General features: G+C 34.8%; 1 protein-coding gene across 1 annotated transcript in view; it reads left to right on the top strand.

The window, feature by feature from the left end:
• Positions 1 to 7238, top strand: part of LOC114338604 (DNA (cytosine-5)-methyltransferase PliMCI-like) — a 135324-nt gene extending 128086 nt beyond the window's left edge. Inside the window, exon 17 of the mRNA XM_050662953.1 lies at positions 6684 to 7238. Coding sequence (XP_050518910.1) covers positions 6684 to 6934 — 251 coding nt within the window. The 3' untranslated portion in view covers positions 6935 to 7238. The remainder of the gene's footprint in view (positions 1 to 6683) is intronic.
• The last annotated feature ends 4865 nt before the right edge of the window (positions 7239 to 12103 follow it).

The following is a 12103-nucleotide window of genomic DNA, read 5'->3' on the forward strand; positions in this document are numbered from 1 at the left end:
CGACTAGATCAGAAGTTCTCAAACCAATTCAAGACCGAGAGAGGTGTTAGAGAAGGATGCGTGTTGTCACCTGACTTGTTTAACATTTATGGTGAACATGTCATGAGGATGGTTTTAGAAGGATGGGCCGGTGGAGTAACAGTAGCTGGTAGGAAAATCTCCAATTTAAGATTTGCTGATGACACTACACTTATAGCAGCAAATGAGCAAGAAATGTTTGATCTTCTGCGAAGAGTTGAGTACGAAAGCAATAAAGTTGGTCTGAAAATCAATAAAGCTAAGACAAAAATAATGGTGGTCGACAGATTTGACACTATTCAACTGACTAACATATTACAGGAATACCAGATAGTAAACACCTTTGTCTATCTCGGGTCTAGTATAACTAACGGTAGTAACTGTGAAACAGAAGTTCAGAGACGTATTGGTATGGCAAAGAATGCGATGAGTCGCCTAGCTAAAGTTTGAAAAGACAGATCTATCTCTCAAAATATCAAGATGAGACTGGTGAATGCCCTTGTATTCTCAATATTTCTATACGGAGCAGAGACTTGGACTCTTCGCGCATGCGAGCGCCAAAAAATTGGTGCCTTTGAGATGTGGTGCTGGAGAAGAATGCTGCGCATACCTTGGACAGCTCATAGGACAAACGTTTCCATTCTAAACCAACTCAATATTAAAAAAAAAGCTGTCCACATTATGTCTGCAACGAATTCTGCAATTCTTTGGTCACGTGGTTCGCAGAGGTGACGACAGTTTGGAGAGATTAATTGTTTCTGGAAACGTACCGGGGAGAAGATCAAGAGGACGATCACCAACTAGATGGTCTGACCAAATAAAGCATTCAGCTGGAAACTCATTCTGCGAAGCTCTTAGAGCAGCTGAAGATAGAGACCAATGGAGAAACATTGTTAGGAATATTGGAAGAAATCACGATCCTCAGTAATGGGGAAACGACAGGAGAGAGAGATTCCTGTATCTAATTATTGTATTTAGGTGTTCTTCTTTTACTTTGAAGTTTTTTATTATCCTGTCCATGATTATAAAGGCTAACAATGACCTTAAACTATCTCCCTTTTTTATTCCTCTGTTTATTTTGAATTCATTCGTCTTTTGAATCTGTGATCATTGGCCTTCTACTTGTACCTTTCCTCTCACTGTCTTGTATGTACTATCTAATAATTCTAATTACTGGTTTAGGTAGTTCTAGTTGTTCTTCTGGCTGAGAAATCTCAGAGAATGGTTTGGATGCAGCTCAACTGAACTCTTTCGGACTGTAGTGTCAAAAGTTAGAATAGCAATGATGATGGCCCAGCTTCGTCGCGGAGACGGCACGTAAAGAAGAGGAAGAAGTTCTTCATGGATTTTCTAATTTTTGTTAATAATATTTGTTAATAGTCTACTAATCTACTAAATTTGTTAATAATATTGGAGAAAATCAAGATGTTCAGTAATGGGGAAACGATAGGAGAGAAAGAGATCTTAGGTTCTTCATTGGAGAGACCTATATAAAGATCGTTTGTAATCTTTTCCCATAAAAACTGTGCTATCACGCCTTTCCAAATATTGTTTTATTCTTTCTTAACTTAATATTATCTTGTATTACACTCACCGGCAAAATTAATCGCCCACCTTGTATTTCTTTCAATTTGCAGAAATTGTCAATCTTGGATTACATTTTATGAAATTTTCAGTGAAAAGAAACTTCGAGGAAAAGAAAGCAATAAAATAAATTATGAAAAAAAGTCTTTTCTCAAGGGATGCTCAGCAAAAATCCAATGTTTAAAAATCTTCAAAGAAAATTCAAACAAACATAACTTTGAACATTATAGTCTAATTCAAAAAATATGAGTATCAATAATGGAATTTGCCGCCTCGTGGGACTTCTTTGAGCCGTTTCTGCAATCCATTCATAATATCCTGGATATCCGATAGGGGGATATTGTGCCACTTCTTTACCGCAGTCGTCTTGATCTCTCCGAAGGATGTAGGGTTGGTACTCTTGTTCTTACCCATTTTTTGAGATTCTCCAAAATCTGTTCAATTGGGTCAAGATCGGAACAACGCGCCTGTCATGGTAAAACTTGAATCCCGACCACATTAAGGTTCTTACGGGTGAATCTTGTGGTATGGCAACATGAGTTGTTATGCATTAATCTAAAGATTTGACCAGTGAATTGTGTGAAAGGTATGGCATGCTCTTGGAGAATTCCTTTAACGTATCTTTGAGCATACTAACTTTATGGAACACAATAAGATCAGTACGAGTTTTGTAAGAGATGCCTTCACAAATTATTATTGACCCTCCTCGGTAAACCACTGTTTCGCTTATATTTCATGGAGCAAACCATTCATTTTGACTTCTTTACACACGCTGACTTCCATATGGACCTCTTGGTGCTATTCTGTTCTCATCTAAGAACAGTACGTTCTTCCAGTCAGCATATTTTCGCACAAAACTAAGACTCGCTCTACGGTGTTGTGGCAGTAGCTGTAGGGCGCCAGCTGGTCGAAAAGCCCTCCGATTTCTTTTTTCCAGTCTTCTTCTAATGGTACGTTCACTCACACTAACATTTTTCACCTCAAAAAAACACGTACGAACTTCAGGAGCGGTGCAAAGCGATTTCTCAACACGTTGCTAACAATGAAGCAGTCATCTCGAATTGTACTGCATCGATTTAGGCCTTGACCTGGTCTGCGGGTGTATGAAACTGTCTCCTAAAGTCGTCTGATAGCATCCCGTACCTTAGTTCATCTACTACATCCCTCGGAGAGCTCAAGATAGCTGCGGTAAAGGTGTGGCGCAATATCCCCCAATCGAATATCAGGATATCATGAATGGAATGCCAAACTAGCTCCAAGAAGTCCTAATGGCCAGAGGCGGCAACAGGGCCCCCGTAAGGGTTACTGGCTCCTGTGTGCAAAAAAGGATTTTGGCGCCCCTTAAAGCATTTTGGATCATCTTTTTATTTATTTTTTGAAGGTAGGTAGGTGATGGAAATAAACCAAAAAGCTGAACTTTAGAAGTCATATTATTTATAGTCCATTCACTCAAAGCAAAATATTGTAAACCTTCGAATTTTAAAGAACCACTAAGATTGACCTGACAGTTGGCATACACATAGCTCACATGTCAAAGAAAAAGTGACATTGTGCCGATGTGTGCTTTTGCCTTTGAGTTTCACCCCTTCTCGGGGGTGAAAAAACATACGTTAAAAAAAGTCCGGCATTGGATAAAATTGCTAATTTTAAACAATTTTTGTTGTATAAAGTTTTTTCACTAAGTCAATACTTTTCAATATTTTTCAAGTTATTTGCGAGTAAATATTATGTTAATTTTTCAACAAAAAAGACGTTTCTTCATCCGTCTAAACACGTTTTTAGACAGATTTTCGCAAATCAAAAGTAAAAACCAAAAAGTAAGTATTTTACCGAAAAAATATAGCTTATAGAAAGTGAAAAAAAAAATGGTGTAAGTACCTATTATATATGAAGTCTGCAGACTCAGTAGAAGCAGAGTTGTAGCTAATGAAAGGAGGTTCTTATTAAACAAATTCCAAATCGAATATGTCAATGTGAAATAACCAAAAAATCAAGCACTTATCAGGGAAAACTCATTATAACTTTTTTAAAGTGTTTAAAAGAAGCTCTATTTTTGTTTTGTTTTTTATTTTTTTTTTAACATCAAAAGTAAGTAAGTTACGCTCAAAATAATGTTGGTCTGTTTTTTTTTGGTAAAAAAAATCGTGAAAATTACCCCCTAATTAGCATCCCAAATGAGATTAATCGTTACCGCTTTACCACCAGTTGCTTAACTTATGTATTGTTTATATAATCTAAATTTTCATCGGTTCAAAGTTACTTTTGGAAAGGGTGTAGTTAAAAAGGCTTGAACGAGTCACTAATCACGAGTGTATGCAAATTTTGAACAGCCATATCTTAACCAAATTTTGTCTTATGGCGCGTCCGCACTGGTAAATTTTTCGTTCGTATTGAACTAATGGTTCGTCGCAAATGTTTACCACTGAGAACGCGGTGCTCAAATCATTTGATCTTCGCTGGAAAACGTTAACCGATGGAGCGTGTGCGTTGTGTGCGTCGAAAATTCTTGCGTTCGTTTTATGCGACGAACACGTCCACACTAGCACAATTTACTTCGAGCACGCAAATATTTGCGACGAACAGCTGGTACGCACGAAAAATTTACCAATGCAGACGCGGCGTTACAGGAAAACAAAAAATCCAAAATGTTCAGAAAGTTAAAACCAAAATTTTTTTACTGCTTGAGATTTTTGGTATCACTAATAAGTTTTAAGTTATTTCGAAGAATTTTTTAAAGATTAAAAAAAATTCACTTTAACACCAAATTTTTTCAAAAATGAGCACTTTAAACCGATGAAACTTACAGATCATATAAACAATACATAGTATGTATATAAAGTAAATCGTAAAGCGGTAATGATTAATTTCATTTGGAATGCTAATTAGGGGGAGATTTTTACGATTTTGTTTACCAAAAAAAAAGTTGCTTGCTGCTTGTTCATGTTGCTAGAAACTTTTTTAAAATTCAAAAATAAAGCTTTTTTTAAACACATTAAAGAAGTTGTAATAAGTTTTCACCGAAAAGTGCTTAATTTTTTGGTTATTTCACGTTGAAATATTCGATTTGGAATTTGACGAATAATAACATACTTTTCATTAGCTAAAACTCTGCTTCTACTGGGTTTGAAGACTTCTGTAGAAAAACCCGTCTAAAAAGGGGGCTTTTGTTGAAAATGAACATATTCACTGGCAAATAACTCAAAAAGTATTGACTTAGTGAAAATCTCTATAGAACAAAAGTTGCGTAGAATTAGCAAGTTTATCCAATTCCGGACTTATTTTGAACGTTTTTTCACCCCCGAGGATATCCCCAGGTATTATCGGGCGTATTCCCTGAGAATACCCCTTTTATCCCGAGGGTAAAAGCACACATCGGTACAATAGCATAACTTATTTTCTTCTAGCTATGCGTATGACCAATTTCATGTGAATATAAGAGGTTCTTTAAAATTCACAGCAAAAACCGTGAGTAAATGGACTATTTCTTGTAGACGAAAATATCAAAATGAAACAAACAGAATAAAAGCATAACAAAATAAATTAAAATGCCTGACTTCTGACATGTTCTCACAAATGGGAATCGGCAGTAACTGGATGATATACGAGTAGATACTAATAAAACTTCGTGTGTGTTTATACTTAATCCTATTTAATTTCTCAACTTTTATTTTAAAATTAATTTTGTTTTTTTTGCAATTTTTGACCCCGGGTTTTGGCGCCCCTAAAGGATGGCGCCCGTGTGCATTGCACACTTTGCACATATGGTAGCGGGGGCCCTGGGCGGCAACACTCAATATTAATACTCATAATTTTCTTTAATTAGACTATGATCTTCAAAATTTCACAGGCAACAAGGCGAACAATCACAGGCGTTTGAAACGAATGTTGGGCTACGACAGGGAGATGCGCTGGCGTGTCTCCTCTTTAACATAGCTCTGGAAAAGGCGGTTAGAGATGCCCGAATAGACAACAGAGGAAATATTTTTAATAAATCATCCCAAATTTTGGCATATGGAGATGACGTGGACCTAGTGGCCTGCACAACACACAAACTAGAAGAAATGTATACCACCTTCTCAAATGCCTCAAAAAATATGGGCCTGAACGTAAACGAGGAGAAAACTAAGATGATAGCATCAACACCCAACAATAGAGCCAGAAACATCGGTCACCAATTCACTGTTGATAACTCTACCTTTGAAGTGGTGGACAAATTCACATACTTAGGCTCCCTGATCAACAAGGAGAACGTCATGACGGAAGAAATCAAACGAAGGATAATCCTAGTGAACAAATGCTATTTCGGACTGAGTAGACATATGAGAAGCAGAAACTTAAGCCAAAAAACAAAAATAACCATAAACAAAACCCTTATACAACCAGTGTGGACATATGGATCGGAGACATGGACCATCTCCAAGGCAGATGAAAGCTTTCTGTTTATATTTTAACGAAGGATTCTGAGAGGAATATACGGTGGCATCTGTGAAAATGGTATTTGGAGGAGGAGGTACAACTACGAGGTATACCACAGATATAAACATATATTTGGTGGTAAAGACGTATCTTTTATAAGAATAGGAAGACTAAGATGGGCAGGACATCTAGCAAGATCACAGCATAAAAACCCCCCCAGAAGAATCCTTATGTTACAACCTGTGGTAAGTAGAAATAGGGGTAGGCCAAAACTTAGATGGAAGGATGGTGTAGATGAGGATGGGAGAAAAATAGGCGCAGCAAACTGGCAACGGTTGGCAATGGATAGGACTGACTGGCGTAATAGACTTGGGAAGGTCGAGGCTCTTTCATAGGGCTATAGCACCATTAATGATGATGATGATGGTCTTCAAAATTATGTTCGTTTAAAATTTCGAAGATGTTTAAACATTGGATTTTTGGTAAGCATCCCTTGATAAACGACTTTTTTATAATTCTATTTTATCTATTCCACGAAGGTAATTTTCACCGTATTGCCAATTTCTGCAAATTGGAAAAAATACAAGGTGGATGGTTAATTTTGCCGGTGAGTGTATATTATCGTAATTTTTGAATAAAGTTTAGATAATTTTTATGTATTTCAGTTCTTCATCCCAATCAACATCGAGTAGTTAGCGTAAGAGAGTGTGCGCGATCGCAAGGATTTCCAGATAAATTCAGATTTTGTGGAAACATTTTGGACAAATACAGACAAATTGGCAACGCAGTGCCTCCTCCTTTGGGAGTTGCAATCGGTAAAGAGATTATAAAAGCTCAAAGGAAAAATATAGATAACCAAAGAGTAGTTCCCATGGATGCGGAAACGACAAGCTGTTTTACAAATGGTCTTTCATAAGTATTTTGCATTAAGATGTATGCATTGTGATACTTCACTGATTTTTCTAAGTAGAGGGCTCAATTTTAGTTATTTTTTTCTTTTTATGAATACCTACTTATTTTTTCATTACTTGACTGATGGGGTAGGGGAAGTCGGGGCAAAGTGAACCAGTTAAGATTTGTCAAATAATATGACTTATACGAAAATAATAATGACGACTATTTTTTGTTCATACGATAGCAGAATCATTTGGCTACATATTCCAATATCTAAAAACTAAAAAACAGTTTTATGTAATATGCTGTAAACATATTTCCCAAAAGTCGCAAAAAGTTCACTTTGCCCCTCAGGCGGGGCAAAGTGAACTTTGTTTTTGGGGCAAAGTAAAACATATCAGATCAATTAATTATTTAATTAGGAAATACAAGTAAACAAACCTAAAACATAAAAGATTCTATATAAACTGGATTTCTCCATATCTGAGTCTTTTAGAGCGAAGCTTTCCCATGATTTGAGATGCAGTTATTACCGAGATATCATCTACCTCTGGAAAGACGAAGATGTTCCAGTTTCCTCTGTACTGTCTCATAAATTTTACTTCATACCTGTTTTTTAATGGATCTTTAACTTGGGCAACAAATTCTTTTTTTATTTTATCATTAGTTAGGTGAGCTAATATAAAATCTTCGGCAAACACATTTTTCGTTGGAACTGCAGTAAACTGGTTTGTTTGCAAAATTTCAACATCTTCATCACTGAAGGTTTCCGTGTCACTGGAATCTTCGCACAAGTGGGCGTCATCAATATCATGGTCTTCGGAGTCAGAAGATTCTGGAACAGCAATTTTTCGTTTTACTGCAACTGTTTTTTCTTTTTTCACTATTTTTGCCTTCTGTTGTTCTTTTTCTGCCTTCAGGTCAGCAATGTAAGGGGAAGATGTTATTACCGTTGTAGATCCTTTTTTTTCTTTCCTTTCCCAGAGCAGTTTTAGGAGCTACTTTAGGGACAGGCATTATATCTCATGGGGACATCGCTTGGCTAAAATTGGCTGAGATTGTGGTATGTAGTTCGTTAGCTACCGAAACATTTTGCAGTTGATAATGTGACGAGCTAGAGGGTTTATGGATAGGCGATACATCTCTTGATGGCACCAAGTTGTCTAAAATATTTGAATTTTTGACAGCGCCTTGAACTTCATTAGATGTTGAACTAGTTTGTTTTATTTGTGAAGTATGTCCATAAAATTTATTAGTGGATAGTGGCGGTAGATTTTCATTTGTTCTGCTTTTCTTACTAACCGTACTGAAACTTCCAGCCCTAACATGATCATTTTTGGGTGCATTACAGCGGTCGAAAACATCTGCAGTATCACGAGTGATATTTTCTACACCGCCATTGTCATTATTTTGAGTTAAAAGAGGACGGTCAGTAACTTCTGCAGCCGCAAGTGCCATATCTGGGAAAATGTTGTTATCATAAGAACAAATTCCCGTTTTTTTAAAACCGGATAAAGCATTTTCAAGTGTTGCAGCTCTCATATATGCTTGACCAAATATTTCGCTCACATCATGTATCGTCACGACTTTACCAGGATTATTTCTTAGCCAATTCTCACCACCCTGACTATAATATGAACTCAACGGAAACATAAACGCAACATCAAGAGGCTGCAAACGATGAGACGTGTGTGGGGGAATTGTAATAATGTGAACGTTACTTTTTCTTGCCATTAAAATCAAATCTAAATTTTTAACATGTGTTGAATGACCGTCACAAATAAGTAACACTGGGTCTTCTTCTGTTGGCTTAGCATATTTTATAAAATGTGTGAACCATGTTGGTGCAAAAATATCACTTTGCATCCAACCTGAAGGATGAGGAACTACTATACTTTCAGGTGGTAGACTCCTTTAGAAGTTGGGATTATTTTTTACACGAGGGAATATCAGCAGAGGTGGTATATATTGACCTGCTGCATTAAAACAAATTTATGCAATGATGAGTGTATCTCTCTCTGCAGATGAGAGGCTACCGACCTGTTTTTTTTTCCTTTAAGAGATAACACTTTGGATTGTCTATTTGGAACTGTACTAATTCCGGTTTCGTCACAGTTATAAATTCTACTGGGAGAAAATTTGTAAGTGTCCATAAGATGTTTTAAAAGATCAAAAAACTTTTTGACATTTACTTTATTGAATTCAGATGCTCGGGCTGCAGATGTTGCTTCCGGTGCTCGAAGAGATAAGTTATGGTGTCTTTGCATAAATTTGGAAACCCAGTCTCTTCGTGCTAGTTGTTTTTCTTGAGAAAAAGTGTGCGGAATATTATTTCTTTCAGCATATTGATAGGCAAGGTGCCTAAAATTCTGAATCGTTAAACCAAACAAATGTCGTTCCATGTCAAGTACATGCTCATTTAATTCATCTTCCTGTTTTGGCGTAAATACTGTTCTAAATCTACCCAGCCCTTTCTTTGCTGCGAGGTCAGATGTTCTATCTAGTTTCAGTCTTCGGAATAACGTTGCTGGTGGCACAATAAACTGTGTAGCAGCTGCTTTATATTTTAATGTTCCCTCACGAACAGCATCAATAGCATTTTTCATCGATTCCTCTGACCAACACTGTTTTACCTTAAAGACCATTTTACCTTAAAAACCTTAAAAACCTTAAAAACCATTTTACCTTAAAGAGAAAATTCTCAACATTAAAAGTATACTTACTCCAGTAAACAACTAATTTATAATATATCTATAGTAGTTTTTTATCCGATTTAATTTTAAGCGATACAAGAATTAGTAAATTAATCTCGGATAATTATTAAACCGAGATTTACAAATCCCAACTAAATATAGTTTCTAACCTTCAACCTTTAATAAACACATTCTACAAATCTACCTACTACAAAACAATAGTGGGGGCAAAGTGAACCTAGGATCACTTTGCCCCTTGTGAAAAACTTCACTTTACCCCACACTGATACTTTTTTGACATTTGATGTTAATGTGAAACTGTCATTACATATTATCTTCGTTTTCTTGCAAAACTATCTCTAATTAGATGCCTAACATAATAGATTAACAACGTTTGAATGTAATAATAACTAGTTGAGTTATACATTAGATTACGCACTTACCAGATTAGTATTTTACCACGATAAAATAAAAATTTCATCCACTACTTAGCAGCTTTCGTCAAACGTGTTCTCGTCGTAGGCACACTGTTACCAACTTAAATATATTAAATTTATGTTTGAAACTGTATTACTGGCGCGAATAATTTAGAATTTAAAAAGATAGTTCACTTTGCCCCAACGGTTCACTTTGCCCCAAATTCCCCTACCTATATATTTTTTAAGATGCGTTTATTTTTTACGGAGGCAAAATCAAAAATTGTTGATTATTTTTTATTAATTTAATTTTTTTAAATTAATTTTTAAATCAATTTTTAAATTAATTTTTTTAGAGTAGTTTAATTTTTTTGTTCTATTTGACTGATTATATTACACCATATTACTAAACAGGTGAACGTTTACGAATACTTGACCTTTATAAATGTGTTATTGAGTTATTTTTAAGTTTTTAATTATATTTTTTATACTTTATAATATTGTTTCATTTTGTCCTACCCTCAAAGAAAACAATTATTCCTTTACAACGAATGCTTTTAAAAACTTTTAAAAGGTTATTCAATTCTCTATTCAGTAGTATTATAATCATTAACATAATTATTTATACAGGGTTCCAAAAAATTTTTTGAATTAAATTAATTGAAAAAAAAAGACTATGCAGAGGAAGAACAAATGACGCTAGAACCGGAAACACCAGAAATTAACAAAAATGAAGATTATAATATAAAATAAAAAATAAAAATAAAAATGTATACCATTTTTAAACGCTTTTTTTTCTTTACTTCAATAGTTAATCCATAAACGTTAATTTGACTGACTTTTCTTCAATGCAAATGAATGAAAAATTGCAGACATATGCATTCGCGGGAACAATACACGAATAGTCAATAATTTTTTTTATATTTAATAATTGTTTAAATAAAAAAAAACGATTTTAATGGAAAATGCTTAAATATTCTTGTTTTTTACAATGTAGAAACTTGAAACTTTACAGATTGTAGCTAATGATATGAACTATACATAATTTCACTTTTTACGTTAATTGTTTACGTTATGCTTCATAAATAAACAATAAAGTTTCAAATTTTGAACGCTCATATATTTGTTTATACAGGGTGTCCAGAAACTCTACCGACAAATGAAGACAGGAGATTTTTTAGATAATTTTAAGATAATTTAATCCAATTCACCTAGTCCGAAAATGCTTCCTAAGGGAGCTAGAGCTCTTTGAAGATGGCGTCATGTTATTAGTTTTTCTTAAATAACTCCAGAACGCTTCTATTTGGAAAAACAAAAATTGGCATGCGTATTTACTTTCTAGAAATGAATCGATTCCATCCATTGTGAATTTCTAGTACCGGTCATAGGCGTCCGTTTTGGGTAGGGCAACGGTTATTTTATCGCATAACTTTTTTGTCTTTAACTTTTAAACACTTCTGACACTGGATTATTAAATTGTGAGGTATTCTAGTACTAAAAGGTACTCTTGCTTTAAGTCGGTAGGACACACCGTTTTCTAAAAAAATCGATTTGAATGTTTTTCGTTTTGGGAATTTGAAAAAAATTAAAAAATATTTTCAAAAAAAAACGATGTATTTTACTAAATTAAAGCAAGAGTAACTTTTAGTACTCGATTACTTCATAATTTAATAATCTAGTGTCAAAAATGCTTAAAAATTAAGGACAAAAAAGTTACGCTATAAAATAATTGTTGACCTACCCATAACGGACGCCTATGACCGGTACTAGAAATTCGCAATTAATGAAATCGATTTATCTCTGGAATATAAATAAATGTACCAGTTTTCGTCTTTCTAAATAGGTTTTTTTTTTAATTTTTCTTTGACATTTAAAGAACGAAAAATTTTCAAATCGATTTTTCTAGAAAACGGTGCGTCCTACCGGCTTAAAACAAGAGTACCTTTTAGTACTAGAATACCTCACAATTTAATAACCCAGTATCAGAAATGCTTAGAAGTTAAATACAAAAAAGTTATGCGATAAAATAACCGTTGCCCTACCCAAAACGGACGCCTATGACCGGTACTAGAAATTTACAAT

Source organism: Diabrotica virgifera, chromosome 10, assembly GCF_917563875.1.
Source record: "Diabrotica virgifera virgifera chromosome 10, PGI_DIABVI_V3a".
Classification (NCBI taxonomy): Eukaryota; Metazoa; Arthropoda; class Insecta; order Coleoptera; family Chrysomelidae; genus Diabrotica; species Diabrotica virgifera.